The sequence below is a fragment of the Globicephala melas genome, chromosome 13 (genome assembly GCF_963455315.2).
Source record: "Globicephala melas chromosome 13, mGloMel1.2, whole genome shotgun sequence".
Taxonomy (NCBI): domain Eukaryota; kingdom Metazoa; phylum Chordata; class Mammalia; order Artiodactyla; family Delphinidae; genus Globicephala; species Globicephala melas.
This window is the reverse complement of record NC_083326.1, coordinates 61335809-61363319: the sequence shown is the minus strand read 5'-3', so window position 1 is coordinate 61363319 and position 27511 is coordinate 61335809. Positions and strand designations below refer to the sequence as shown.

At 49.2% G+C, this 27511-nt stretch overlaps 2 protein-coding genes across 16 annotated transcripts in view; one reads left to right on the top strand and one right to left on the bottom strand.

Moving 5' to 3' along the window:
* The first annotated feature begins 7396 nt into the window (after window positions 1-7396).
* Window positions 7397-25681, top strand: MPPE1 (metallophosphoesterase 1). 14 transcript variants are annotated; one of them, XM_030836577.3, is made up of 11 exons: window positions 7397-7505; window positions 8367-8429; window positions 16295-16668; window positions 19143-19251; window positions 20831-20934; window positions 21521-21595; window positions 22197-22380; window positions 22493-22561; window positions 22640-22762; window positions 23361-23501; window positions 24408-25681. In XM_030836577.3, exons 3-11 carry the CDS (start codon window positions 16373-16375, stop codon window positions 24588-24590), a joined length of 1284 nt encoding a protein of 427 aa, XP_030692437.2. In that variant the 5' UTR covers window positions 7397-7505; window positions 8367-8429; window positions 16295-16372; the 3' UTR covers window positions 24591-25681. The 14 variants fall into 14 exon arrangements, with proteins under 14 accessions (XP_030692437.2, XP_060166273.1, XP_060166281.1 ...); XM_060310290.1 differs by having other exon boundaries at window positions 7414-7613; window positions 8371-8429; XM_060310298.1 differs by having other exon boundaries at window positions 7414-7613; window positions 22290-22380; window positions 22496-22561.
* GNAL (G protein subunit alpha L) overlaps window positions 23501-27511 on the bottom strand; it is a 93635-nt gene continuing 89624 nt past the window's right edge. For both annotated transcript variants that reach the window (XM_060310289.1, XM_030836598.2), the window contains one exon: window positions 23501-27201. In XM_060310289.1, the coding sequence (XP_060166272.1) occupies window positions 27055-27201 (147 nt within the window). In that variant the 3' untranslated portion in view covers window positions 23501-27054. The remainder of the gene's footprint in view (window positions 27202-27511) is intronic.

Sequence of the window (27511 nt, the reverse complement as noted above, 5' to 3'; positions counted from 1 at the left end):
GAATGGAAGGGCTCAAGTGATATCTCTGGGCTCAGGACTGGCCCAGTGACAACTGTGGAGGCTAAAATAATGCTGACTTAGTAATCATTTGAAAGGCACATTAATCAAGGGGCACAGATGCTTTAAGGAGAATGAGGCTGATGCTTCTGCCGACTCAGGCAAGGAGACCAGGCAGCCAGGCTGGCCCGGGGGAGGCCACAGCGGGAGCAGAGCTGGGCGTGGGTGACAGGCAGTGGGCGATGAGCTGGGCCATGTGAGCACAGGTTGCCCAGCCCCAAGCGGGTGTGACGGGGGCAGGGCTGGCCACGTGCAGCTGGATCTTGGGTCCGAAATTCCAAGCTGGGCACTAGTTTGCCCACAGAGATGGTCACACCCACACGACAGTAATACGGCCAAGCCCGGGAGATGTCCACCCAGCTAAGCATATTCCATGCAAAACATTGTCTTTAGCTGAGGTAATGTCCTTTCTGTATTTGGGTGAAAAAAGGTTTCTGTAATAAAATGATTCTGATGGGAGATGGCAGGTTTTGTTTTGCTTTTCCCTCTCACTTGGCCACATAAATGGTTGACAAATCTATGTAGGTCACCCAAAAAAAAATTTTTTTTTTTGAGCTGTCATTGGCGTCTGGAATCCAGAAGTCTGGGAACCATGGAAACGGCTTGTCCCCGGGGCCCTGTCATCAGTCTTTCCTTAACCGGATGGGAAGAATCAGAGGGGTCCAGGGAGGGCACACTGCATCCTTGCCTGATGAGAAGAGAAAAACAAGCTGGTGAGAATCTGCAGAACTCGCTGAGCTGTTCCAGGAACTGAATAGGGAATGCTCGCTCTCTCCCAAAACGCCCTTTTGGGTGGAAAAACACCCATTGGAAAACACTACTGTTACATAAATATTCCAAAAATTGTATTAATCAGAAAAAAATCCTACAGTCTTTAGGAAGAAAGAGCTTTGGCCTTTTCTGCAGTTTGAGCAGCTGCATGTCCTTTGCTTTTCGAAACTGTGGCCAGAGGCCTGTCCATTGAGTGTTTGGTGGGGAGGGGGTGTTATGCTCAGAAAAGAAAAGAAGCTGGTGTTTTTTTTACCAGTCCTTAATGAACTAAAATTATAAAATCAAAACCAAATGTTCTTCAAGCTTTATGTTCAGTTTATGAGTCTTGCTAATCTAGTCAATGGCCTGATAATGTCAGCAAGTCCGAAGACAGTTCTGTAATCAATGCTCAGCTTGTATATACATTTGACAGATTAAATTCCCCCAAACAACAGCATTTCTAAACTTGACCAAGTTACGGTAGATAATTCAAGCTGTAATTATGAATGGAGTATCTGCTTCTTTCAGACACTTCCACAGGGCACGTTTATAATCCTTGAGGGCAGATTCCCCCTGCACACGTCCGTGTTCTTATCCACCTGATGCATCAGACTTCCAATCCCAGCAAATCAGGCGCCCTGACCCCATCAAACAGACTAAGAGCAGTCGAAGCAGACAAAACACAGCACGTGACTCGAAATCTTGCTGCCACAACTGGATACAAGCCAATGTCTACTCAATTGTGGGTAATTTCTCCTCTACACCTTTCAGTGTTTTCAAACGTCTTGCAGTTAACATATTACTTTTACATTTAAAATGTCTTTGGAAAGTAAAGTTTTCGTGGCGGGCTGACAGCAAAAGCAGCTGCAGAGAGTTAAAATATCGGTGGATGGGCGGGAAGGGAGGCTGCAGGGGCTGGGGGCTCCACTGTTCACTGGAAATTAGTCATAGACTTGAACTTCCAAACTCTTTCTCTGGAAACTTGTGAAGACAGATGTTTAAGAACTTGATTAATAAAGCTCTACTTTCTGTCCCATATTTGAGGATGATTCCAAAGAAAACATGTTATGTTCCCTGCCTCTTGTCCAGAGATGTAAATGCTTTCCATTCTGCTGTGTGCTCGCTCGTTGAAAAACGCACAGCCCAGAGGTCAGAATGTAAGTAACCAGCGAAGCAGCAGAAACATTGATTTATCCCAGTAATCCCTAGTCAACGTTCCCTGTCCTGAGGTTTCCTTCAGAATTGGTTTATCTTTCATTTGTTACAGCAAAGCTTTCCTCATTTATGAGCTCTTCACCAATTATCCTACCAGATAACAATACTTTCAGATGTCCTAATTCTTAGTACTTTGTTGTCCTTTGTGACTTAATTTAAAACTCTGTCTTGGAAGAATTCTTAACTTTTTCAGAGCCCCAGATGATGTGAATGAAACAGTATTATCGGTGAGGTCAGTGCGTGTTTTTAAACAGTTTAACATGAGAAACAAATGTAAAAGCCTCCAGATTTTGTCTTCCCTACTCAGCTTCCCCTGGAATTCTGCTGAACGATTTATTTCCTAACCCAAACTTACCTGGTTAGGGGCTACTGTTTTGACCATCACGTGAAGAGGAAACCTATTTTGACACTAAATGGAGCCCAGGGTACGAAGTCTCATTCGGCAGAGGGCAGCTCGCGCCATCTGCTGGGGACATTAATAGTCCTTCCATCCGGTCGTGAAGTAATTGGCTGCAAGCTAGTTAGTTCACGACCTGATCGCCTTTACTACTTCTGACGGACAATTTTTTTTTTTTCTGACCGACAATTATTTGCCTTGAGACCCTCTGTCTTTTAGATTATGTTTCAGGGAAAAGCAAAGTATAGTTGACCCTAGAGATAAAAATAATTTAAACCAAAACATGCAGTTATCCCAGCCATTATCTGCTCTTACCCTAAAGGATGCTCTAGGAAGGGCTAAGATAATAGGTGTAGTTTGAAAATAGCGGATTTCTTTAGGCTGATCACAGTGGGGGTGGGTGTGGGTGTGTGTGCGCGCACGTGTTCCCACCAGAATGATGTCCCTCCCTCCCTTTTCTCCTTCCTCCATTTCTTTCTTTTTTTTTCAGTTTTCTGTCTCTCAGTTCTTTCCCTTTTCCCTTCCTTTAATCCTTCCACTCTTACTCCTCCTTCTCCTCCTTTCTTTTCCTTCTCCTCCCCCTCCTCCTCCTCTCTCTGTCTGTCTGTCTTTCCCTCTCCTTTTCTAATTAACAAAAACCATTTCTGGAGAATCTGATGTGTGTCCAGAAGAAAGAGCATGAGTGAAACAGCTCTACGAATATCCTTCTGTTGGCAAACTCCCCACCTCCAGTCGTGGCAGAGGACGGTGATGTGCTCTGAGGAAAGACATCTGCCCGGGAACTCAGGGCCCTTGTGGTTCTTGAGTGCTAGGCTGGGAACACCCTGTCACTAGCCTATCTGGTGGGGCCTCTGCAGCCTAGAGGGACAGCAAGGGTGCAGTCTGGGACCTGGCCTTTGGGGTTCAAAACTTGGCCCTGGTCTCGTTGCCCATATCAGTTGTTTCTCTTACCACTATCCAGCCTGCAGAGGTGCTGAGCCCCTGACCTCTCCACTGTCCTGGGAGCACCCCCCTGTGGCGGTGTGGACACTGGCCTTCGCGACCTGGCCTTCACTGTAGATGCGGGGTCCACTGCTTTCTCGGCTTGGTTCCAACTGGTTGCTCTTCCAAGCTCCATGCAGCTGCTTCAACTGTGGGTACTTTAATCCTTGCTCTCCTCTGCTTGTGACGACAGTGTTTCTACACCGATGGCTCCGGCTAGTTCTACCTGCAGGGATTTAAGAAAATCGCTGTGTCTAATATGAACTGGAAAGGCAATGAACCAATCCTAGAAGCTCTGGGTCTACTTCTGGATTGTTTTGTTTCTCTTTATAAAAGTATAATATACCAAGTTGGATAGATTATAGATAGCTTAAGAGAGAAAAAGTTTCCCTGAATCTCGAAAACATTAAAGAACCAGTAATATCCTGAGCAAAAGTCATGAAAGAATCATAATCATTTTTCATCAGGCACTGATAGAATATCCCATAGTTACTAATCTGCTTTATCCCCTCTTATACATGCAAGAGTGTTAGAAGGACACTACAAATAATATTGCTACCAATAATGCTTACTGAAAACAAGAATTTGTCTCTGCATTTGTGTTCTCCATTCTTCCGCCATTAAAAAAAAAAAGCTGTACATCTATCTTGTCAGAGCGTATAGCTATTACATACCACTCTCTCTCTTAACCCTAACTTGGTCTTAGTTCAAATGACACTGTGACTTTGATGTTCACCTCCGGTCTTTACAGCAATGTCTCTCCCTAGTCATTCTGATGGTCTGAAGATTGTTTTCTGGGAGAAATCACAGGAACTGAATTCTCTGAATTCCTGCATGTTGATAACAGTGGTCTATGACCTTAATACTTGAAATTCATGGCTCACATTTTCTTTCCTTACAAAATCTTAAGTACATGTACTTTGGTCTCTTGTGGCATAAAGCACACTGTCAGAGTTTGATGATAACCTAAATCCTATTCCCTCACTTGCTGTTTTTGCCTGGATGCCCAAAGATATTTTTTCATTTTTATTGAGAACCCAATAATTTTACTAGAATATGTCTTGGTGATGAACATTCTGAATTCATAGCCTCAGGTACGTAGTGTTTGCCTTCGATATGTTTCAAGTATGCCTATTTTTAATTTCAGGAACGTTTCCTTGAATTGCAGGTTTTAGAACTGTTCTCTCACGTTGCTTTTATCTTCTGGGACTCCTGTTATCTGTTGGTTGCTCTTGGCTGTCCTCAATATTTGTCAGCCTCTCTTACACTCATTTGTCTTTCTTCATTTTTTTTAAATTTATAAAGATTTTCTCCTTTTCACTTTCCATTTCTCTTAAGGTGCTGTTTGTTAAGTTCCTTTCATTCCTTTAGTTCAGTCTTTATTTCTTAATTTTTTCTTTTATTTCTAATTTCTCCTGATTCTGATTTACATTGTCTCTCATTCTCTGAATGTCTTTAGTTTGTTCTGAAATAGTAGGTGACAGTTTTGGTCTGTTTTGTGGGTATGTTTCTGTGGCATGCTTTCATCGTCTTCAGGAATGTTATACTATTTGTTGTTCTCTTTTTTCTGATGATAACTTTGCTAACTTTTGACCTCACTTCTTCCCTAATGCTCATTCCTGAATTTACTTCTGAACATCCAAAAGGAGCAGCGTTCAGAGAGCTTTCGCAACACCTTCTGTTGCTGTCATCGGCGGGCTAACGTGTGAGAGCTTGCCTTCTGCAATTCCCTCTTTCCCAGTTTTATCTGCACTTCTTTCCTCCATGTCTCTCGTCCATGTCCTGAAAATTCTCATCCCACCCTGGGAGTCCCCCTCCATGTGGGGTCTTCTTCCAGAAGAAGAATTTCTCCAGCCCCTCAGGCCCATCCGTGGGCCCCTTGCTGCTGGACGAAGAAAAATCCTTCCTGTTTTCAGCTGCTCTCCTCTCCATGCTTCCTGCGGAACCTGATGCTATTTGGGGTTCCCTGTCATCAGGTCCATTAGATTCTTTACTGTTCCTGTTTCTACCTGCATCTACACTGATGTCACCCGGTCTTGTAGTGATCTCTGGTTCATCCTCACTCCCCTGACATTTGGGGGGTTTGTGGGAATAACTCGTCAGATCGTTTTGCCCTAAGCATCGTCTATGGGTTTTGGATCTGGTACCTACTCACTCAGTTCACAGCACCTAATGGATAAATGGCCCTTTAACCTTCAACACATCTGTGAAGTCTCTTTTGCCACGTAAGGAAACCTGTTCACAGGTTGGGAGACGTGGAATGGACATCTTTGGGGGCCATTATTCTGCCAAACACTGTGCCATACACCCATCTCCTTGCTTCAGCATTAGCAACATTTTGCCAATAGCGGTTATTCTCCTATTTCCCTACCGTAAAATTTTTTTCTGGAGTATTAAAGAAAATTCCAGAAATCATATAATTTATCTATAAGTATTTTAGTATGATTCTCTAATCTTAAAAAACTACAGGGGAATTCCCTGGTGGTCCAGTAGTTAGGACTCCAAGCTTCCACTGCAGGGGGCATGGGTTTGATCCCTGGTTGGGGAATTAAGATCCCACATGCCACGTGGGGCAGCCAAACAAAACAAAAAACCCAAAACCAACCAACCCACCAACCAAACAAAAAACCCCAAGAGCATTATCATAGCAAAATTACCAATAACTCTTTAGTATCACCTAACATTCATTCCATGTCCAAGTTTCCCAATCTTTTAAAAAGTGTTTTTGGTGTTTTTTTTGAAGTTAGTTTGTCCCAATCATGACCCAACCCAGGCCAGGAACTGCATTTGGCTGCCTTGTTTCCCGTCTGATTTGCAACAACAGATCCTCCTCCTGCCCTCCTCCCTTTTGTCGTGATGCTACTTGTTGAATAAAGAAATTGGGTCATTTGGTCTGTAGACTCCCCACATTCTGGGTTCGGCTGACCGCCTCCTGCTGGTGTAGCATAACATGTTCCTTTGGTCCCTGTATTTCCTTAAGCTTGTAGTTCTAGGCGTAACCGGATTTCATTTTTTTTCCTTTACTTTTCCGGTTAGTGAGAATACTTTGGAGGTGATGCTTACCTCCTGTTGCATCATATCACTGTTCATACAGAGTCCAGTTGTGCTGGTTTTGGTGATGTTAAAATTGTTTATCTGGGCATATTTGAAAATATTCAAATATTTTAATTAATAATAATAATTACCACTTACTGCTTACTTACATATACCAGGAATTTTGCTAATTGTTTTCTATGCGACTTCTTATATTACATCTCAGTACATTCACTGTACTCATAGATTTGAAAAACGGACCGGACTTGGTTGTCTGGAAGACTCTGAACCACTGCTCCGAGCTTCAGTTTGTTTTTTTGACATAGTGATTCTTGCTTTTGATATACGTGGTTATTTTGAGGATTATTTGAAGCAATGATATGAAAGCATATTGAAAAGTAGAACACGCCCTGCTATAGTGTTATAAAAAATTTTTTTAAAGAAAATCCAAAATAAACAGTTACTGTGATGTCTGTCTCACTTATTCCGCACCCGTTTCTTGAAGGCGCTAAGCCAGGCCCCGCAGAAGAGGATGAAAGCGGCCCGGTGCCGGCGCGCAGCAGCCGGAGAGGCGGGGACGCAGGTGAGCGGCCGCACAGCCACCCTCCGCGGGAGCCCGGGGAAGGGCCCAGATCCGGCCCGGCGCCGTGCGCCTCGCCGTGCGCGCCTCTGCCCAGCGCCCCTACCGTCTCCAGCCACAGGCGCCCCCGCCCAGCGCCCCGTGTGCGTCCCCTCCCCGCGCCCCACCCAGGCCCGCGCCCTGCCCCAGTGCCCCGGCCCCCGCCTCCAGTGCGCCGGCCCCCGCCTCCAGTGCGCCCCGCCCCTCCGCCTGCGCGCCCCGCCCCTCCGCCTGCGCGCCCCGCCCCCAGCCCCTGCACCTCTACGCCCCACTCCCCGCCCCCAGTGCGCCCCGCCCCTGCGCTTCCACTCCGGAGCCTCTACGCCCCGCCCCCCGCGCCCCAACGGCGCTCGGGCCCCGCCCCACGCGCTCGTCGCCCGCGGCCCGCTGGGTCCGCTGCGGAGCAAGCGTCGCGCCGCTGGCAGGTTCGGGACGTCTGGCGCACTGAGACTGGTGCGGGAACGCACGGGGCGCGCCTTGCGGACCGGCGGTGGGAGTCCGCGGCCAGAGGCCGGCGCGGGTCTGGGCCTCCGGGACAGGAGCAGGCGGCTGCGCAGGCAGGTGGGGGCCAGGCAGCTGGGCTCCGTGTCACCTTCGCGCTGAGGCGTCGGTGCTTCCGTTCGTTGCTGTTACCGGCCCTGCGAGCTGCAGCCCCCTTGCCCTTTTAGGAACGCAGGTTTACCTCTTGAGAAAACCGTATACTGGAAATTATTTATTTGCTGGAAAATTACCATTACCTAAGGCCCATGTATTAAATCGTAGGGGCTGCTCCCTTCCTAGTTTGCTGCTGTAGATTTTTAAAAACCCGTCTTAATTTAAAATGTAATTTAAGATGGAAAATTTAACATGCAAACAGCCACTGATGACATTGTGGTAATAATGAATTTAACATTAGTGGACAAGTATTAAACATGTTTTAATGCTAATTTTTTGGGGGAGGGAAGTTAGCTATTCAGTGATAGCTTTGAAGTTAAAAATCAGTCAATGGATGAAATATTTTGCTCCCAGTGATGGACTGCAGCTACTATTGTTGTGTGTTGGGCCATACAGAGCGATCTTGTATACGTGTTTTATGTGTAAGTATTTATACTACAACTTAAAAGAACTGTTCTTGGCCAGTAACTAATGTCGGTCGTTAGGTCGTTAGCTCTGTGGTGCTCGCTGTCTTTTACTTTCAGCGTGGCTCGGGTTCCTTGTGGGCAGGAGGCAGCAGCCACTGTGCCGTCTAGGAGGTGATGCATTTTCCGCTTTAACGATAGTTAATGAATGAAAGATTATTCTGCCGCAAAGCACACAGTTTGTCTTTTATTTCAGGTAGAGGCGCTCTGATTTTGGGGAGCACAAGCCAACCTTCATACCGGTCTCTGTCATTAAAAGGTGAGAAGATGACCCAATGATATTCCCCTGAATCCAAGCTCCCAACACTTTTTCTTCTTTTTTTAAATATAAAAGTAGTGAATTTAAATCTAAAAGGAAGCCCTTGTTATAGGACATTGTTAACTTATAGGGTCTTCTGTGTGCGTGTCTTCTTTTTTAAAAAAATTGTGGCAAAACCTACATAACATAAATTTTACCGTTTTTAAATGCACAGTGCAGTGGCATTAAGTACATTGACATTGTTCTGCAACCATCACCACCATCCATTTTCAGAGCTGTTTCCTCTTCCCAAATGGAAACTCAACATCCATTAAATAATAACTCTCCATTACCCCCACCCCAGGCCTTGGCACCCACCATCCCACTTCTGTCTCTATGGAATTGACTTCTGTAGGGCCCTCATATATAAATTTATTTATTTTTGGCTGCGTTGGGTCTTTGTTGCTGCGCACAGGCTTTCTCTAATTGCGTTGAGCGGGGGCTACTCTTCGCTGCGGTGGGTGGGCTTCTTATTGCAGTGGCTTCTTTTGTTGCGGAGCCTGGGCTCTAGGCACGTGGGCTTCAGTAGTTGTGGCATGTGAGCTCAGTAGTTGTGCCTCGTGGGCTCCAGAGCCCAGGCTCAGTAGTTGTGGCACACGGGCTTAGTTGCTCCATGGCATGTGGGATCTTCCCGGACCAGGGCTCAAACCCATGTCCCTTGCACTGGCAGGCAGATTCTTAACCACTGAGCCAGCCACCAGGGAAGTCCAAGGGCCCTCATATAAGTGAGATCGTACAGTATTTGTTGTTGTGTGTCTGGCTTATTTCACTCAGCATACTGTCCTCAGGGTTCATCCATGTTGTGGCCTGTATCAGAATTTCTTTCCTTTTTTAAGGGTTGAATAATATTCCATTGTAATTAGATGTTCATGCAACATTTTGTTTATTCATGATTCATCCATCAGTGGACACTTGGGTTGCTTCCACCTTTTGGCCGTTGTGAAACGTACTGCAGTGAAATTAGTGTACAAATATCTGAGTCTGTTCTTTCAATACGTTTGGGTATGTACCCAGAAGTGGGATTGCTGGATCATATAGTTCTATGTGTAATTTGGGGGGGGAACCACTGTACTGTTTTCCACATTGGCTGCACCATTTTACATTCCCACCAATAGTGCACAAGGATTCCAATTGCTCCACATCCTTGTCAGCACTTGTTATTTTCTGTTTGTTTTGTTTTTGATAATAACCATCCTGTTCCTTTTTTATTTGTTTTGTTTTGAGTGACTTGCGTGAGATCACTTGCTGGGAAATAACACACTGGGGTGTGGGCTTCCCCGGCTGTTGGGATCACCCGGGCCCCAGACTTTAGGGGAGACCCCAGGAGCTCCAAGCACTTCTGTGTCCTTCCCTTTTAGAAGAAAGTGTTTACTCCAAAGAGGCTGGGGAAGACTGTCATCACTTCCTACCAACCAGAGAGCTGCCCGGGCTCTTCCTCTGTTTGAGTCCCACACTGGGGCTGGTGAGAGGATGGTTCTGGGCACGCATTTGCCAGTCTTTACGTTCCTGCCTGGCTCCCACTCAGAGGAGCAGGAACAGCCTCTGTCCTTTTCCCTCTTGTGTCTGTGATGAGGGTAGACTGTTGTGCATTTAAAGAGAGATGATGGACTGAAACAGCCACGCTGTGTGTTTGTAATTCTAAAATGCCCGGGAAAATAAATAAAACTAAACGTAAGCCATTAAGTCCACACACATTAATTGAGCACCTACTGTTTGCAGGCACCAAGTGGGCGTGAGAGGGGGGGACATGAAGATAAATGGGCTGGGTTCCTGTGCAGGGAGCCGAGAGCCTAGTGCAGTAGGAAGTATTGTTGATGTCATGGCCAGTGCACACAGGCACGTGTACAGAAAAACGGAGCTCAAAGCTTTACTCTGCCTTTCCTCCACAGTGTGCCCTACAGGCTTGTCTTTTCTGTGTTGTTTTATTCTATTTTATTTTTAAAAATTTGGGTCAGAAACCACCAAACTGATTTTATAAACCAGTGATGAGTCTCTTGTAGCTTTTTGAAAAATTCTGGGATAGTAGTGTTATCGAACCAAACTTGGGTCTAATCTACTGACACCAGATTGTGGTGAAGGAAAATGGGGTATTTATTGGAAAGGCGCCAGTACAAGGAGGACAAGTGGCTCCTGCTCTACAACCCCAAACTCCCCATGGTTCTTCAGAGAAAAGTTTTTATAGGCAACATTTGGGGGGAGGGTGCAGGGTGTGTGGCTTTCTTGTTTGGTGGGTGGGGAGGTAGCAGGGTGGGGCTCCAGGGATCTTGTGCTCAGCCTGAAGTTGCCTTCCTCCACCTGTGTGGGAGCCTTAGTTCTGCAAAAGAGCTCAAAGTCATTATTGCGTCTTGAGGACCCTGCCCCAAGGCTGCACTATTGTTTCTAGACTGTTACTTCCTTGTCTCTGCATTCCTTCCCTTTCCTGATTAGTAACTGTTTGAATCTGCCCTTTGGGACTCAGGAAAGGTCAAGGAGGTTGAGTGAAGCCTGTTTCCTACAAACGAGAAACGGGGCACACAGAAAGGCCTTGTACCGGAGTGGGCCCCATAGGGTCCTGCTGCATTTCAGTAGATGTTACTGAGCTGTTTTTATACTGTTGTCGTCTGTGTTGTCAGGAATAAGAAGTGTGTGTGTAGTAGAAATCAAAATACCAAGATTCAGCCCTGTAGGGGTCAGCAGGGCCTCTTACATGTAGATAAGCCAGGAGGGGTCCTAGACCTGTGAGTCTGCCCCTTCATCCGAGGCCACACTGAGCTGTGTCGGGAGCCTGTATGGCTTTCCTGCTGGGTTAAATTTTTTTTTTTTTTTTTTTGCGGTACGCAGGCCTCTCACTGCTGTGGCCTCTCCCTTTGCGGAGCACAGGCTCTGGACGCGCAGGCTCAGCGGCCATGGCTCACGCGCCCAGCCGCTCCGCGGCATGTGGGATCCTCCCGGACCGGGGCACAAACCCGTGTCCCAAACCCGTGTCCCCTGCATCGGCAGGCGGACTCTCAACCACTGCACCACCAGGGAAGCCCTGATGGGTTAAATTTGTTGAGCTTAATAAAACTGACAAATTGAACTTCGGGAGTGAAAACAATAACATTTTATTAATTTTGCCTTTTGAGCCCAAATCGCTAACGCAGAGGAAAGCTTCTAATATGGACAGAATTATTCATCATTAATCCCAAGAAGACAACACACAGAATATAGTCTTTATCATAACCTCCCACTTCCTCCTCTTACAGGCTGGTGATACAGATGGATAAACACATCTTTTTCGTGTGTTTATTGATCAGGCAGGAGGGGACAGTGGCATCTGCGCCTGGGAGGGACCAGACCCCCTGTCGCTTAGTCTAGGAAAGGACACGTTTTCTCTCCATTCACTTGTGAGAGCCTGGACATGAAAGGGACAGTAGCATTTGGTGGTTCAAGCTGTGGCTGTGTTACCGGAAGGGGAACCCCTTCCAGGGCCCAAGGGTGGGGTCTTTAATACTCAGAAATGAATTGTCCAAGGAGACACATGTACTGATGAAGCAGAAGACTTGACTTTAGTGGGAAGGGGCACCCAGGTGGAGAGCAGCAGGGTAAGGGAACCCAGGAGACCTGCTCTGCCACATGCTTGTAGTCTCAGGGTTTATGGTAATGGGTTTAGCTCCCCAGGTCCTCTATGGCCAGTCATTTTGCTTGTGCCTGTATTTGGTCCAATTCCTGGCAGTGCAGGCATCTCAGTCAAGATGGTTTCCAGCGTGAGGGTTTCTGAGAGGTTGGCAGGACATATTGTACACTGACGTCTCCTGCCTTCTTTTGGGCTCTCCCTAATTCTTCTGGCTGTTGGTAGCTTGTTTGTCAGTCTGTGTTCCTTATCAGGACCTCCTGTTGTAAGATAAATCATGCAAGCGGTCATTATCCTCCCTGGGCAGGGCGGGCGGTTTCAGTCAGTGGTTCCCTAACAGCTGTGGGGATCTTAAGTCACTGGTTTTTATTATGGTTGAGATAAAACATAAGGTTTACTTTTAGTGAGGCAAGGGTCTGGGGGCTTCAGGTGTGAAGCGTTAGAAGCACCACGTAGTGAATGAATGGAGAAGCAGGGTCAGCCTGGCGGCCATGGCTCCCAGACCCTCCGGTCACTGGCCCTCCTTCCCTGGACCTGCTGGGTTCCACTGACCGAGCCTGCGGGAATCCCTCAGGGTGTGAGCTTGACGCTAATCTTGTCCTGAGTAGCCTGCCTCATAGGGATGAAATATAATTCATATTTTATGGTAAGGCGAGAAAACCTTAGATACAAAATTTTTCTCTGCCCATTTGGGCCTCATCCCCCATTTAGTGTGTGCTGTGCACCTGCACTGACCAGCCCTCCTAACTTAGAGAGGGCCTTCCTTCTTCATCTCATCAAGGGTCACAGCTCCTTATGGGGTGACCTTCCTTCTTCAACTTGTAAGGGACCGTGACGGCCCACCACTCACTGCTTGTACATGCAGGTCTGGATTGTGTAAACTGTCAGTGGTACATTTGATGTGTGACTCTTTGTCTCAGAAACAAAAGAGCATCTCCCAGGTTGGCTTGAATAAAATTTTCCATTTTTTCCTTAGATCGACTGTTGGTTAATTTTACTGTCAACAATAGAAAGACTTACTTTAAAAAAAAAAAAAAGCACTTTTGTGAACATTTCTGTTAATCTCCACGGGTGCAGTGGGGGCAGGTGCTGTGACCCCGCGAGGCCCAGGGAGGGTCGGGGACTTGCTGAGGTCCCCCAGCAGAGCTGCGGTCGATTCTCACAGATCTGACGGAGGATGCAACACCGGAAGAAGAGCCAGGGCTGCTCCGTCTCGCTCTTCCCTGCCCCGCCGGCCGCAGGGTAGTGATTGGTTGCCCATGGCTGCAGGTTCCCTCGAGCCGGGCCCGGAAGTGAGCAGCAGCCAGGTCCCTGAGGCCGGCCGCAGGCTAGGAGCCAGCAGAGGGCCGTAGAAAGCAGCCGTGGTGGAAGTGACGTCTGGGCCCCTGGCGTGGGGCTCAGAGCCACGCCTGGCCTGGTTCCCCCACCGTGTCAGCCCTAAACACTGCCTTCACTTCAGAAGGTCAAGGGGGTGGGCTGTGGCCATGACGTTGCAGACAGCGTTAGGAACACGACTTTGATGGATGGTACAGTGAGTTTTGGAAAGAGGAAGAAAAGCAGTTTCCAAGCTTTGAGAAAAAGGAACTCTGTTTGAAAGATTTGGTGTAAGAAGCTGTCAAATATGGTTTTCACTCTGATGGTGAGTTCTATTTTTTTTAATGATCACATTATACCAGGTTCACGTGGTATTGGGGTTTTCTCCAGAAAATGTGTCTCAACAGCCTCTGGCTGGCCTGCTGCCCCCCTTCTTTCCTTTCTTCCCCTTCCCCCCCCCTTCCTTCTAAGTCCTGTGGTTTGTTTGTTTATGGCAGAAAGAACACGGAAGCCTGAGGAAGGGCCAGGGCTCGGCTTGTGCCCTCTGACCCGTTTGCCTGGGCCCTTATCTAAGCTGACAGCTGTGGGGCATAGGGCGGGCTGGGAGGGGTCCCCCGTGCCCACGGTGCAAACCCACCGTGTCTCTTCTTGTCCTCGTGCTCTTGTGTCCTCCCCCCGGGGTGTGACCTCCCTGTGCTCCCAGGTCTCTGTCACCATGCCGTGGGGAACAAGGTTCTCTGACGGAGCAGTGGGTGTGGAGGAGCCATTTAACTTTGTCCTTAGGGTTTTCTCTTGGGAAACTGGGACCCACAGAGCAAAGGCTGCTGACGGAAGGCTCCAGACCAGTCCCAGGGCTGGGGCTCCCTCCCTCTCATCCTCGTGGTTGGGGACATTAGGGTCTAGCAAGTTTCAGCTGCTGTTTTGGCCTTGGCTTTTAGGATTTTAGGAGATTCTAGGACTTTGAAAGGAAATGGGACAGTGAGAGCAAGTGGTTTTGGTCCATTTGAATGAGTCCAGACTGAGGCTGATGGTGTTGAGAGGGTTCGTTACTCCTTCGAGTCCCTTCGCTTTTCCCTCTTTTATCAGCGAGCAGAGAGTCCGTGCCCCGAGTCACACTGACGGTTGTCCACACCCGAGGTGTGACCGTGACGAGTGCATGGCAGCAAAAAGGACTTGCTCCTCCTCCTCGTGCCATCCGAGGAAGCGCTGGCCATGTGGGCAGAGGTTCACGTCGGGTGACCACACGTCACGAGGCGGCGCTACCACCCTCAGAGCCACTCTGCACTCTCCTTAGAGAAAACAGGTGGGGAGGACAGTCCAGGTCAGAGGGGAAGGGCTGGCTCCCATCACTGACGGCCCAGACCTGGGGGTAAAGCTGTCGTGTGTCGTGCGTTGTGCGTCTTCCGTGATCCCAGGTCACATGCGCGGCTGCCTGTGACCTCTGTGTCCCAAGGGACGTGTTTAAAATCTAGCCTTTGAGCCCTGCTCCCTCTCCCATCGGGTACTTACTATAAACAATGCGGTTCGTGGGCAGACACGGGACAGGATGGGGAGGTGGGAAGCACCTGCCCGTCATTTCCTCGTTTCTAAAAAGCCGCCTGTGGAGGTGAGTCCTGAGCAGTGCAGCCCCACAGCCGTCAGCATGATTTCAGTCGTCGCAAGCCGTCTTCCTCATTGATCTGTTTCTGGTATTTTCAACACTGGGTTGTGTTTTAAGCTTTTGTTTAATGGCTCAGCATACACGTTTGCCCGTGTTTGTTTTTAGGTGAGGTTTTGCTGTTTTTCCACGTCTTAGGAGTTGCGTGTTATAAACCCCACTGTGGAGTAGGCTGGGCTTGTACAGGTGCAGGTGCGAACATTCTGGAAGCCGGACTTTGCGGCGATTGTTTTAAGCCCTAAAAGAATGAGTGTCCTTGTCCCTTTGGTTGTCAACCATATGAAGGTTCCTAGATCCATCCTAGAAAATCACCCCCCTGGAAAGGACTCTGTATTTATTGGCTCAGTTAAGATCCATGGTGGGTGTCTCCACAGCTCCCCCTGCCTTCTGGGGCTTCTCCCGAGTCTGAGCTCTCTGTGGCCTCCAGGTCACCGCCTGTTGTAGAATCCTGGTCTTGAGCACTAGTGGAGGAACCTAAAGTGGAAGGTCACCTCTCAAAACCCACCTCAGGCCACTCTTTCATCAACATTCTCGTCAGATGTGTCAAAAATGGATGCAAAGTTCATCTATGATTCAGATGAACCCGTGAACATTTGAAAGGTTCCCGAAGAGAGACAACCGCACATAAATGTCTTATAAAGGAAGGCCATCTAGAGTTTAAGGCTGATGTGCAGGTGAAAACCCATGTTTGTGGGAATGTGTGTAACCCAACGCGGTGTTCATGGCTGTGGCTGCATCAGACCCCAACCCTGAGCCAGCGAGGAAACACCTTGTCTGTGAATGTCTACTTCTTCTGTGGAAGAGCCGTGTAGAAAAGTGGAGAATTCACACCAAAGGCAACACTGTTACATGGGGCTACGGCCTGTTGATTTTTGAGGAGGTAGGTGGGCATCCTTTTGGGAGCCAACTGGCACCTGTTTGCTAATTGTTGACTTTTCCTGTTATGTCTTGCACCTTAAACATCCTTCCCTAGACTCCCTCCATCTCATGATTTCTAAAGTAGTAAAAAAACTTTGTCATCTTGGTGGGAAGATCATTCTAGTAGCGCTATCCTGTCATGTGGAGGTGTAGAGACCGCCTAGGAAGCCACTGTTTTCCCTTATCTGTAAGTCCTGTGGTGGGTCGTCCTGGTGAAAGTACAGGACAGTCCTGTTTATCTGGGAAGGTGATAGGGTTCTGGAACTTGCTAGTTCTTAATGGAGGGCTAGTGACAGTGGCTTGTTAAGGGACACACATCACCCGGTCCTCTTCCTTTCCCTGCAGGTACTCGGCTAAGACACCAGCGCCAGCTGCCCCTGGCCAGGAGTCTAGTTTCCTTGGGGGAAGTCTCGTGGATTTGACATGGCTGCAGAGGACACGGCCTCGACCCGGCTGGGGGCCGGGAGGCAGCACCTCCGTCCACTGAAGAGGAGGGGCTTGGTGCTGCTGAGACTCACGGCCATCGTCTTTGCTGTGCTTGTCTTTTGTGAATTTCTAATCTATTACCTAGTGATCTTCCGGTGCAGTTGGCCTGCGGTGAAAACTCCCGCGGATGCCGGTGGACTCGGGACCCCTGAGCCTGTGCTCAGGGCCATGTTCTTGGCTGACACCCACCTGCTCGGGGCTGTGAGAGGCCACTGGCTGGACAAATTACGGAGGTAGGGGCTGGACAAATTACGGAGGGTTTTCTGTGGGTCCGTAGGCTGGAGGCTTGTCGGCCTCTCCCCACGGGTTGGGCCTCACGGCTTCACGGACGCGTTCGTTATTTTCTCCTCAAAGAAGGACGTTTGGGGCATTTGGCTTTTCCTTTAACTTACTATTCACTGAGTGTCTGTTACGTACAAGGACCCAGGATTGTGAGTCGGGTGTGGGTCTGGGTCCTGTGGCTCTGAAATAGTTATCAGGCCTCTGAGCTCCTTTGTCTCCCTGTCTGCAAGTGGATTCATACGGGAAACCTCACAGGCCATGTGGACGAGGTCCGCGGAGGGGTCTTCCTCTCCCCCTCACCTCTCTGGTGTGAAATTTTGAGCCCTTGGGTTTGCCCCTCTGGGAGACTGGAGGAGGAGCAGATTGTGGTTGTTTCCCTGGGGACAGCTTAGACCTGCTTGGCTTAGTTTGTTTTCTCATTGGAAGGCTTTTTAAAATGTTATTTAAAAAATTTTTTAAAAAATTAATTATTTTTGGTTGCGCTGGGTCTTAGTTGTGGCAGGTGGGTTCCTTAATTGCAGCTCGTGGGCTCCTTTAGTTGCAACATGTGTGCTCCTTAGTTGCAGCTCGTGGCCTCCTTAGTTGTGGCTCACCAGCTCCTTAGTTGCGGCTCACAGGCTCCTTAGTTGTGGCATGTGAACTTTTAGTTGCGGCATGCATGTGGGATCTAGTTCCCTGACCAGGGATCAAACCCGCGTCCCCTGCATTGGGAGGCGGATTCTTAACCATTGCGCCACCAGGGAAGTTCCTAAAAATGTTATTTTTAACTGTGGTAAAATGCAAATAATGTAAAACTTACCATCTTAACCATTTTTAAGTGCACAGCTTGGTGGCATTAAGCACATTCACAGCACTGTCCACCTGTCACCCCATCCATGCCCGGAACCTCATCATCTTCCCCAGCTGAGACACTGTCCCCACTGAACACTGACTTCCCCTTCCCTCCCCCAGGCCCTGATCCCCCACCATCTACTTCTGTCTCCAGCAACTTGACTGCTCTGTGTCCCTCAGTAAGTGGGTCCCACAGTGAGTGTTTGTCCTTTTGTGTCTGACTTGATTCACTGAGTGGAACGTCCTCCAGGTCCATCTGTGTGGTGGCAGGTAGCAGGATCTCCTTCCTTTTTGAGGCTGAGTTTTACTCTGCTGTCTAGACGGACCACATTCTGTTTATTTGTCATCTGTTCCTGGACACTGGGTTGCTTCCACCCTTTGGCCTTTGTGCTTGATGGCATGAAGGCAATTCCTGGCTTGGTGGCCCTGTCCCTGGCACCTTTTCGTCACCATGGCTTCATTTGTGCCTCCTTGGACAGGCCTTTACTCCTGTAGGTGGGAATGTCCTCCAGTGCTTGGGATGTCCCCAGGGTGGGCGAAGGAGGCGGGATGGACGGCGGGGCTGCTGTACCTTCTTCCTCAGAGTTTTAGACCCCAGGAGGCATGAGCTAGACCAGGGCTAGGGTGAGGCCCAGGTTCTCTGTTTGGGCCTCACCTAGGGAGCCTTGTTTATGAGCAGTCCCACGAGCAGCCTGCCGTGTCCTCCTGCTGCTGCTTCTACGCGCTTTCCTCGCCAGGGTGAATAACAGTAAATCAGGGCAAACCAAGGTGTGTATTTGTGAGGCGTTCTGGGTGAAGCAGTGGCCACGCAGAGAGGTTTCTTGGCCTCAGTCTCCCCTGACGGACAGTTACCGTCCCCTCTATTGTGCACCAGACGTAACGCCCGCTTTGGGAGGGGAGAGGAGCTGGGATCACAGGACAGTGGTGGAGTCGGAGTTGGCCAGGGAGCTGGAGGCGGGGCAGGCGCTGCCGATTTGAAGCCCCACCAGTGTGGGCACCGTGCCCGCTCGCTTCATCCAGTGACTATCCGTGAAAGCAGGTTTCACTGTCTCGTTGACCACAGAGAAACCAGGAATCAAAGGCAGTACGCAGCGTTGGCGAGGCGACCACGGGTTGCTGGGGGGCGCTGTGTTGGGCTGTGGCCTGATGGGCTGCAGACCCGAGGCTCTGAGCGATCATCTTCCTCCGGGAGTTCTGATGCTGGGCTGTGTCTCTCGTCTCCCCCAATAAGCCCTGTGCTGCATCTCCTCTGTGTGTCCGTTGGCATTGGCATCTTTGGAAGCCGCATCCAGGCCTCCCAGGCCCCTGGGCTCTGGTGAAGGAGGGACAGCTTCACGTGCAGGGTGGGGCTGGTCTGAGGGTCCCATCCAGGGAGGCAGTCCCTGCGGTGGTGGGAGGGGCAGCCTGATGGTCCCCTGGTGCCTTTGCCCCCTCAGTGAAGCAGGTGGGGACCCTGGCTCTTCCAAGCAAGGGGGGCCATGGAAGAAGGAGTGGGGACCTTTTAGTTCACATTTTAAATGGCCTGTCAGACCGTCCGCTGGATGTAGCTCTGCCCGAGAAGTGGATTGACCCTTCCTTTTCTCTTGGCCTCCAGGGAGTGGCAGATGGAGCGAGCCTTCCAGACGGCACTGTGGCTGCTGCAGCCTGAAGTCGTCTTCATCCTGGGAGACGTCTTTGACGAAGGGAAGTGGAGCTCCTCCCAGGTGGGACCCTGCAACCCTGGCACCCTGGTCCTGTGCTGAGGTCCAGCATAGGAAGCCCAGGGAGTCGTGGAGCCCTGGCCATGGGTCGGAGGTTCCAGCATGAACAGTGTGTGGCCTGTCCTGAGGTCTTTGGGCTCTGTGTCAATGACAGTTGTGAGTTAGGTCGGCTCATCTTAGGTTTGCCTGTGTAGGAGACACCTGGGTTAGCCAGACGCTTCCCACGAAGCTCTCGGAAGGGGAAAAGTAAGCAAGAGGGAAGCGTTTCAGTTGTCCCCGGAGTTACAGAGTACATGCTGAAACGTAGCCTGACTTTAGGCTCTTAAAATAGAATGGCTACATCATGAGATTGTGCTATGTACAGGTTACTTGCTTTCCTCTCATTTTCCTTCCTCTGAGGAAGGTGGGGAGAGCCAGGCCCTGGTGGGAGTTTCCTTTGCCCTCGGGCCCGAGACCGGGTGATGTGAACCTTTCCACAAACCAGAGAGAAAGGCCCTTCTCACCTTGGCTGTCAGAATGCTTTGCCTACTACATTCCTGGGATTAATGGGAAAAAAAAAAAAAAAGCTGTTCTCGCTGCTTAGTTAAAAATGTTCTGTCACTAATGGTTTTGGAAGATTTTTTTTTTTTGGCTGCGCCGTGCAGCATGTGGGATCTTAGTTCCCCAACCAGAGATCGAACCCGCGTCCCCTGCATTGGGAGTGCAGTCTTAACCAACTGGACCACCAGGGAAGTCCCCTGGAAGGTATTTTAAAAAATTCATTGAAATTTCGCAGGACGGTCCTAAGCTGTACAAAGAAAGTCTTGGTCCAGGTATGACAGAAACCCAGTGTTCATAGGGTTGCAGTGTTTGTTGTGATCTAGTGCAGAACTAATTATGAAACAATGGAAATGCTGTATGTAAAAAGCAGCTAGTTATAAAATGAGGTTGGATATAGATGTTGGTTTTGCAAGTCAAAGGGAACATTTTATCTTTTTCTAATTTTATGTTATTCTAACCTTAAGTATTATTTGTTAAAGTCTTTGTAAATGTATTGAAGGAATCTCTATCCAGCTTATTTCCCTTGGTTGGGCCAAATTTAAAACTTTTAGGATAAAGTTGACTACTATTCAACTAGGTATTGTCCAGCCTGGAGTGTTTGTCCAGTTTATGTTTTTAGGCTTAATAAAAATAAGAACTAAACAAGCATCATTCTCAAGCTTTAACAGTTAAAGTCAGAGAAGTCTCGAGAGAGAAGTCCTCATCCTGGGGGGACACACAGTGTACTTGACGTTTCTGCAGAGCCCGTTCTTAGGACATGCTCAGATCTGCGGGCATCCTCACTCAGCCTGGGGTCTGTGCGTGGCCGTCAGGTGACCTTGAAGTGGTGTATGAAGCAGGTGGTTTGGGGAGATAACACCATTTCATTAAAATTTGGCATCAAATTAAATAGTTAAAATATTAAGTTAGTTTTGGGAAAAGAATGTTAGAAATTCCACACGATGGCTTTATGAACGTCTGATCTGGGCGGGAGTGACCTCCTCACCCTCAAAACAGGGCAGGGAAGGCTCCCGGGCCACAGCGGTGGTGCTTCTCCCCACAGGCCTGGGCGGACGACGTGGGGCGCTTCTGGAAGATCTTCCGACACCCGCCCCATGTGCAGTTGAGGGCCGTGGCCGGTAACCATGACATCGGCTTCCACTACCAGTGAGTGGTCAGAGGAGGCCCCTGCGCACGGCTGTGCCTTCCTGCCTGCCCAGCCTGGGGGGCCTTACCTGTGCGGTCAGGTGGCAGGGCTCCACATGGGCGGGACTGCTGTCCTGCACATCATACGCTTGCCCCACGGCTGATCTGTATGTGCCTTGGAGTGATTCTAACTTGAAACTTACATTTCGTGGCCAGTTTTCTTCCGGGAATCCGAAAACGACGATTTGGGCTTTACTAGCTAATGTTCACATGGTGCTTCTGATGCGCCAGCCTGTTAGAAGCACTGTACTTCTGTACATTTAATCTCTTACTTTACCTAGTATTTTTTATTACTGTACCCACTGTACCAGTGAGGAAGCTGGGGCCCTGGGGACGAAGCCGCTAGCCCCAGGCTCCAGGCCCTGGGCTGGTCAGTGGTGGGGCAGTGGGGGTGGCACCTCGCCCACCTGGGGCCCATGGGAGCTCAGAACGAAGGGTGCTGGTCAGGCCCTCAGGTCCCGGAAGTTACTTTCTGTGTTCATGATCTTCTTAAGATGTCTTAAAATGGCTCGTTCTGAAAACTGTTTCTTTTTACAATTGAACATAGGATGAACACATACAAAATAAAACGATTTGAGAAAGTTTTCAACCCTGAAAGGCTGTTTTCTTGGAAAGGAATTAAGTGAGTATCATCTGGGAATTCTTATGAAGACCCCTAGAACTTGAATTTCCTTAAGAAAGTTTAAACACGATGGTCATGTCCCAGATCATTGGATTAATCGGCTTCTTATCTCTAAATTCTTTAAGTGTCAGGCATCTTCTTCGTGCCCGGTGGACGTGCATGTGGGAGAGGAAGGCATATGTAGTGGGCGTCTCTGACAGTGCACTAGAGGGAAGGGGGCCCAGGGAACCACAGCTGGCCTTGTTGTCAATCCCAGTTTGGGCTCCTCTGGCCCAGCTAGCTCTGCAGCACCCCTACCCGCGCCGGATTTTAGGCTTTGCTCTGTTGTCTTATTTCACGTCATCTCCAAAGGGAGCCAGGGTGTGTGGGTGGGTCTTCGTCTCCCCATTTTACAGCCGAGATCCAGGCATACAAGGTCAGACGCTCAGCATGGCGGTCACCTGGGACCTTTCACACGTTCAGGGTGGAAAAGCCTTTACCGCGTCTTGGACTCGCCCAGAGATGCTGTTTTGTCCTCTTAGCATCGTCTGCACCTGCAGACACAGCACAGCCAGGCTGAGACTTACAGCTGTGCTGGGGTTTCTTCCCCGTGGGTGTGTAGCTTCTGTGTCCCAGGGACACAGTCGCCAGTGGACAGCACAGGTGGCCCATGGCTGATCTCCTGCCCTTGCCTCAGTTTCGTGATGGTTAACAGCGTTGCACTGGAAGGGGACAGCTGTGATATCTGCTCTGGAGCAGAGGCTGAGCTCCTGGAAATCTCTCACCGGCTGAACTGCTCCCGGGAGGTAGGACCCCACACCCTCCCACCCCCAGGGCATGGCCTCCCTGCCTTCCCTCCCCACTGTCCACCGTCCAGTGAAGGCGGGGGTGTGAGTTAAGGGCCTGACCTCTGACCAGCAGGAGCATCGCCCCCAAGAGTGTGGAGACAGGCAGCGGCTGCCGGCCTCGGCCCCCATCCTCCTGCAGGTGAGGGGGTCCCCGCCCGTGTTCGGAGGAAGCGTCCAGGGTCTTATGGTCCCCTGACTCCTCTCTGACCCTGAACAGCACTTCCCGCTTTACCGGAGAAATGACGCCAACTGCTCCGGGGAGGACGCGGCATCCCCCGACGAGAAGTACACCCCCTTCAAGGAGCGCTATGACGCGCTCTCCCAGGAGGCCTCGAGGAAGGTTTGCTGCCTCTGGGACGCAGGGACGTTGGGGACACAGGGACGCGGGGTGGGACAGGCAGTGCCTGCACAGCTGTTTCATCCTCCCGCCCCCCCGCCCCCTCCCCAGGAAACCCACTTCTGTTGCCTAAGATCTAGTTAATAACGTTCTCAGCTATTCTTTATTCTGTTTTCCTATCACCACGTATTTGGGAAGGTGAATGACACTTAGAGTTAAGTTTTTAGGGACTTAATTAGAATGTGCTTTCTTAAGTGTGTGTATCTGTATGTATATATTCACACGAATATTGATATACTATATGGTGTATGTAATATGCAAAGCAAGTACATTTATGAAGTAGATTTATAAAAATATTTATAAAGAGAAAATATAATTGAAAATATGAAATCTGGGATGAGAAGAATAGATTCTCCCTAAGAGCCTGAGCTCAACTTTTGGTGGAGTCTAAACAGCCCAAAGGGTTTTCAGGGCCGAGGGAAGCGGGCCCGCCCACCTGCGGGGGCTTCATGGTAGCCACGGGGCAGTGGCCGCGGGGTGGTGTCTGTGGCGGTGGCCCTGGGCCCTGGCTGCACTCTCCCCACCTCTGCTGTCACTGCAGCTGCTGTGGTGGCTCCGGCCGCGCCTGGTCCTCAGTGGCCACACGCACAGCGCCTGCGAGGTCCTGCACGGGGCCAACGTCCTGGAGGTCAGCGTGCCATCTTTCAGTTGGAGGAACAGAAACAACCCCAGTTTCATCATGGTACGTGAACCTTTATTTTCGTCTCAAAGCTTTCATACGTATTTAAATCAACACAGTGATCAACTACTGAATTGCTGCAATCTGTGAAAATACACAGAAGCTGTAAACACCACCCCCCAGGCGTACCAGCAGGAACACCTCTCAGGGGACAGTTGCGGCTGCGCAGGGACACCTCGAGGCGTCTCATCCTGCGTCCCTGCAGTGCCCTTGGGTACCAGCTCTGCCTATTCCGTTTTCTAAGGAAGCAGGGTCATCTTGTGTTATTTTCCAAACACGCCCATTTGTTCTGACAGAAAAATGCTACAGCTCTTGCACGTTTATTAAAGATGTTAATTAGTGATGACCTGAAGCTTCAGCTCCTCTCTTTGACCCATGAGTCCAGCATCCAGGTCACAGTGCTTTCATGTCAGGGGCTTTTACTTCATAACAAGATGGGGAAAACCTCCTGTTTTCAAATTCAAAGTAAATGAACGTTCCCCACTGTCATTCCACATAGCAAAAACATCTACCAAAAAAAAAAAAAGAAAACAAAAGCCCACTGAGATGCCCCCAGCACACGTATTTCTGGTAACAGTTGCTTATTTCAGCATCAAGTGGCGTGAACAACAGCCGTGTCCTGCTTGTTCCTGGATGACCACTGATGCTAAGTCTCCAGGCCTCTCTGAACCCCTCTGCCATGTGCCCCCCCGGGTTTTAGAGGAACCCCCCGTGCCAGGGGCTAGATTCAGTGGAGGTCAGCTCCAGGTCGTGTGCACTCGGCACACTGGGACCCAGTGCTTGGGGGCGGGGGGTGGCTAAAGGCTGTGCCCTCGGTCTCAGGTGCCTCACGCCCAGCGGCTGCCTTTCCTCGGTTGGGTCTGTGGGTTGGCGCTGTCACGGCAGCTAACGGTCTCGCTTACTCTCCAGGGCAGCGTCACGGCCACAGAGTACGCCCTTGCCAAGTGCTACCTGCCCTGCGAGGACATGGTTCTGACCACGTACTGCACGGCGGCCGGGGGCCTTGTGCTCCTCACGTTAGTCCACGCTGGGCTTGTAGCCTCACCTTTTCATTTCGGTTGGAACATGCTCAGAAAATTTAAGACCACGTGAGTAGCAGGAGACGTTCTGCACTTAGTAGTAAGTCCCGAAGCCAACGAAACTGAACTTCGGGCAGTGCTTACGGAGGGCGAGACCAAAGTGGGCCATGGGCACAGCTCGTAGGATCTGGGTTGCTGGTGCAGAGTACTGCAGAATCAATAGTTGATTGTGCTGTTCTCACGCTGTGAAAATGGGACTTGTCTCTACAGCTGGTCTGTCTTCTCGTTTTATCAAATATATGTGTAATCAAAGATTGTGTCTGTACAGTGTGTAAAAGCTATGAATGTCATCACTTGCATGCACTAGACAGCCTTCCTTCCCCAAGACGGAGGGTTAGCTGTTCACAAATGCTGGGTTTGCTTCTGTCCTCCTATGAGTAGTTCTCAAGTTCTTATATTTTATAAAGCTGTATACTTAAAATAAAATACAGATGCTACAAGCAGGAATACATTGTTCTCAAGGCTTTTGTATTTCTGTGCTAAATTAATGGAGTCAGATTTTTATTAATTAATTAATTTTTTTTGGCTGCACCACGCGGCATGCAGGATCTTAGTTCCCTGACCAGGGATCAAACCTGTGCCCCCTGCAGTGGAAGCACAGTCTTGACCACTGTACCGCCAGGGAAGTCCCTGGAATCAGATTTTTAGATGAGTGTAATTTTCTCTCCAGCAGACCAAGTTGTTAAATTTGAATTGAATGCCTGTCAGTGATCAAAAGAAACTTGAAAAATGGACCAGGAAGAGGCTTTTTGTATTTAAAAATAAATATGCCGTGGTAATTTTAAACCGGATAAAATGTATTCTTTTTGTGTTTTTTTCCCTAAGAGTCTGGCTCTTCAATCAGACTTTTAAATAGGAAGTTTAGTTACAGCGGAATTGTTGAATAATAATGCATGTAAAAATATACAATTTCATTTTTTGGGGTGTATGTGTGGGGCTGTAGCTCTTCAGGTTTTCATGTTTTACTTTGAAAATGCAATGGAAACTGAAAATCATTTCCACTTTATATGTCTCAGTTCAACTGACAGTTTTATGAAATAATCAAGGATGACAGGAACAGGAATTTGATGATAATGAAATAAAAAAAAGTGATGGTGCATTGTCTGTAAAGTTGTCATCCTTTATTTCATGGAAGAGCAGTATTTAAATGTGGATGAGTTTACAAAGGATTATAAGATGCTGCTTTATAGAGTAAACTTAAAAATATTAAAGACTAAAAGACGAAATGGAAGTTAATGCAGTAACGCAGGCTAGGCTGCCCCATCTCTGCATTTGTGTCGCTGAAATATAAGCTTGGACAATTTAAAAGATTGTCTTTGAAAACCGCCCTCAAGGCCGTGGATAGACGAGAATGGCTTTCTAGGTCTTGAGCTGGATGTAACTCATGAGGCTGCATTTGCAAGTCTTTCAAGGTTGAGAAACAGCCATGTATTTTGACTTTGTATTTCAAATAAAGGCTTTGTAATGTTCCTTCTTCAAAAGGCAAATCACATTCTATCCTTTGATTCTCCAAGGCCAGACACAAGCCTGGAACCCTTGTCTTTTTCTCACTCTTCGTTTACGATGAGACCTGTGGTCAAGTTAAGTGGTTCAAAAACTTTGACTAAGGGAATGGGTGACCTTGGAAAAGTCTTTAAATTGCCAGATAATTGAGAAACATGTTTTCTGGAGAGAAAAAAACATCCTTGGTTCCCCGAAAGAAGCTTGTGATGTGGGTGTGGCATTTTGTGAAATGTGGATGATTAACGTGTATCATTTATATTTATATAAATTTATATATATATATATATATTTATCAAGGAGTATTGTTAAAAAGTACCAACCTGATAAAATACCCTAAACTCTATACACCATTCACTCCCTTTCTCAGAGCAAGCGGCAGTATGATGACAGCTGTTCAGCACAACAGAAACACGTTTCTTTTACAGGGACAGCCATAGTCAAGGCACGGAGATCTACAGGGATTCTCCTTGAGTAGTTATACAAAATAATATTACATTTCGTGGTCTGTACAGTGTAATAAACCAGCAGTAAAACAACAAAAAGAACCTATGAAAGGAGGCCGTTGCCTGAGCAGCGTGAGTCTGGGGACCATCGTGGATGGGACACGTGTGGCCAGAGCGAGGGGGGGTTTCTGCTGATGTGTGGATGGTCAGAGGGGCTCTGACACAGAGGCTGAGGCCAGCCGCCCCTGGAGACAGGACTGAAGGGGGTTCTGTCCCCACTGCGGCTTGGGGCTCCTCTGAGTCGTGGGCCCATGGGGTCAGAAGGGCGACGCCCCATCACGCTTGGGCCAGTGCGTCTCCCCATCCGCCAAGTTCTCCACGAGTCGGGGCCCCCTCACCCCCACACAGACCGGGGCGGGGTGGTGGGGGCAGAGGTGGCCGGGGGCCCGGAGGTCACGCGAGCCCGCACAATGGACGGGGACTCGCTGCTCTGTGCCGGTGGCCCTGGGGCGCGGGGCGGGGCTGGGGGGCTCACAGGAGCTCGTACTGCTTGAGGTGCATCCGCTGGATGATGTCCCTGCAGTCGTTGAAGACGCGGCGGATGTTCTCTGTGTCCACGGCACACGTGAAGTGCGGGTAGCAGTAGTGCTTGCCGTCGCCCGTGGCCGTGCTGATGCGCTGCGGAGATGCAGCCCGTCAGCTCCGGGGGACCGAGGGCCGGGGGTGGGGGCGTCTGTGTCAGGGCTGAGCCCCATTTCTCACTTTTTATGTAAGCTTGAAATCATCTCAAAATACAGAGTTTTTTTCAAAAAGGGAACATCTGAACCTGAGCAGGTCCGTTTCCATGTGACCCTTGAGCTGAGGAGAGGCCACACCCCACATCCCACTGAAAGGCAACATGCCAGCGGGGTCGGTCATCTCAGTGCTGCCCCGGGGCCTGTACCCTGCCCGTTCCTGCTGGGAAGTTGTGTGACCTGAGGCCGGAAGT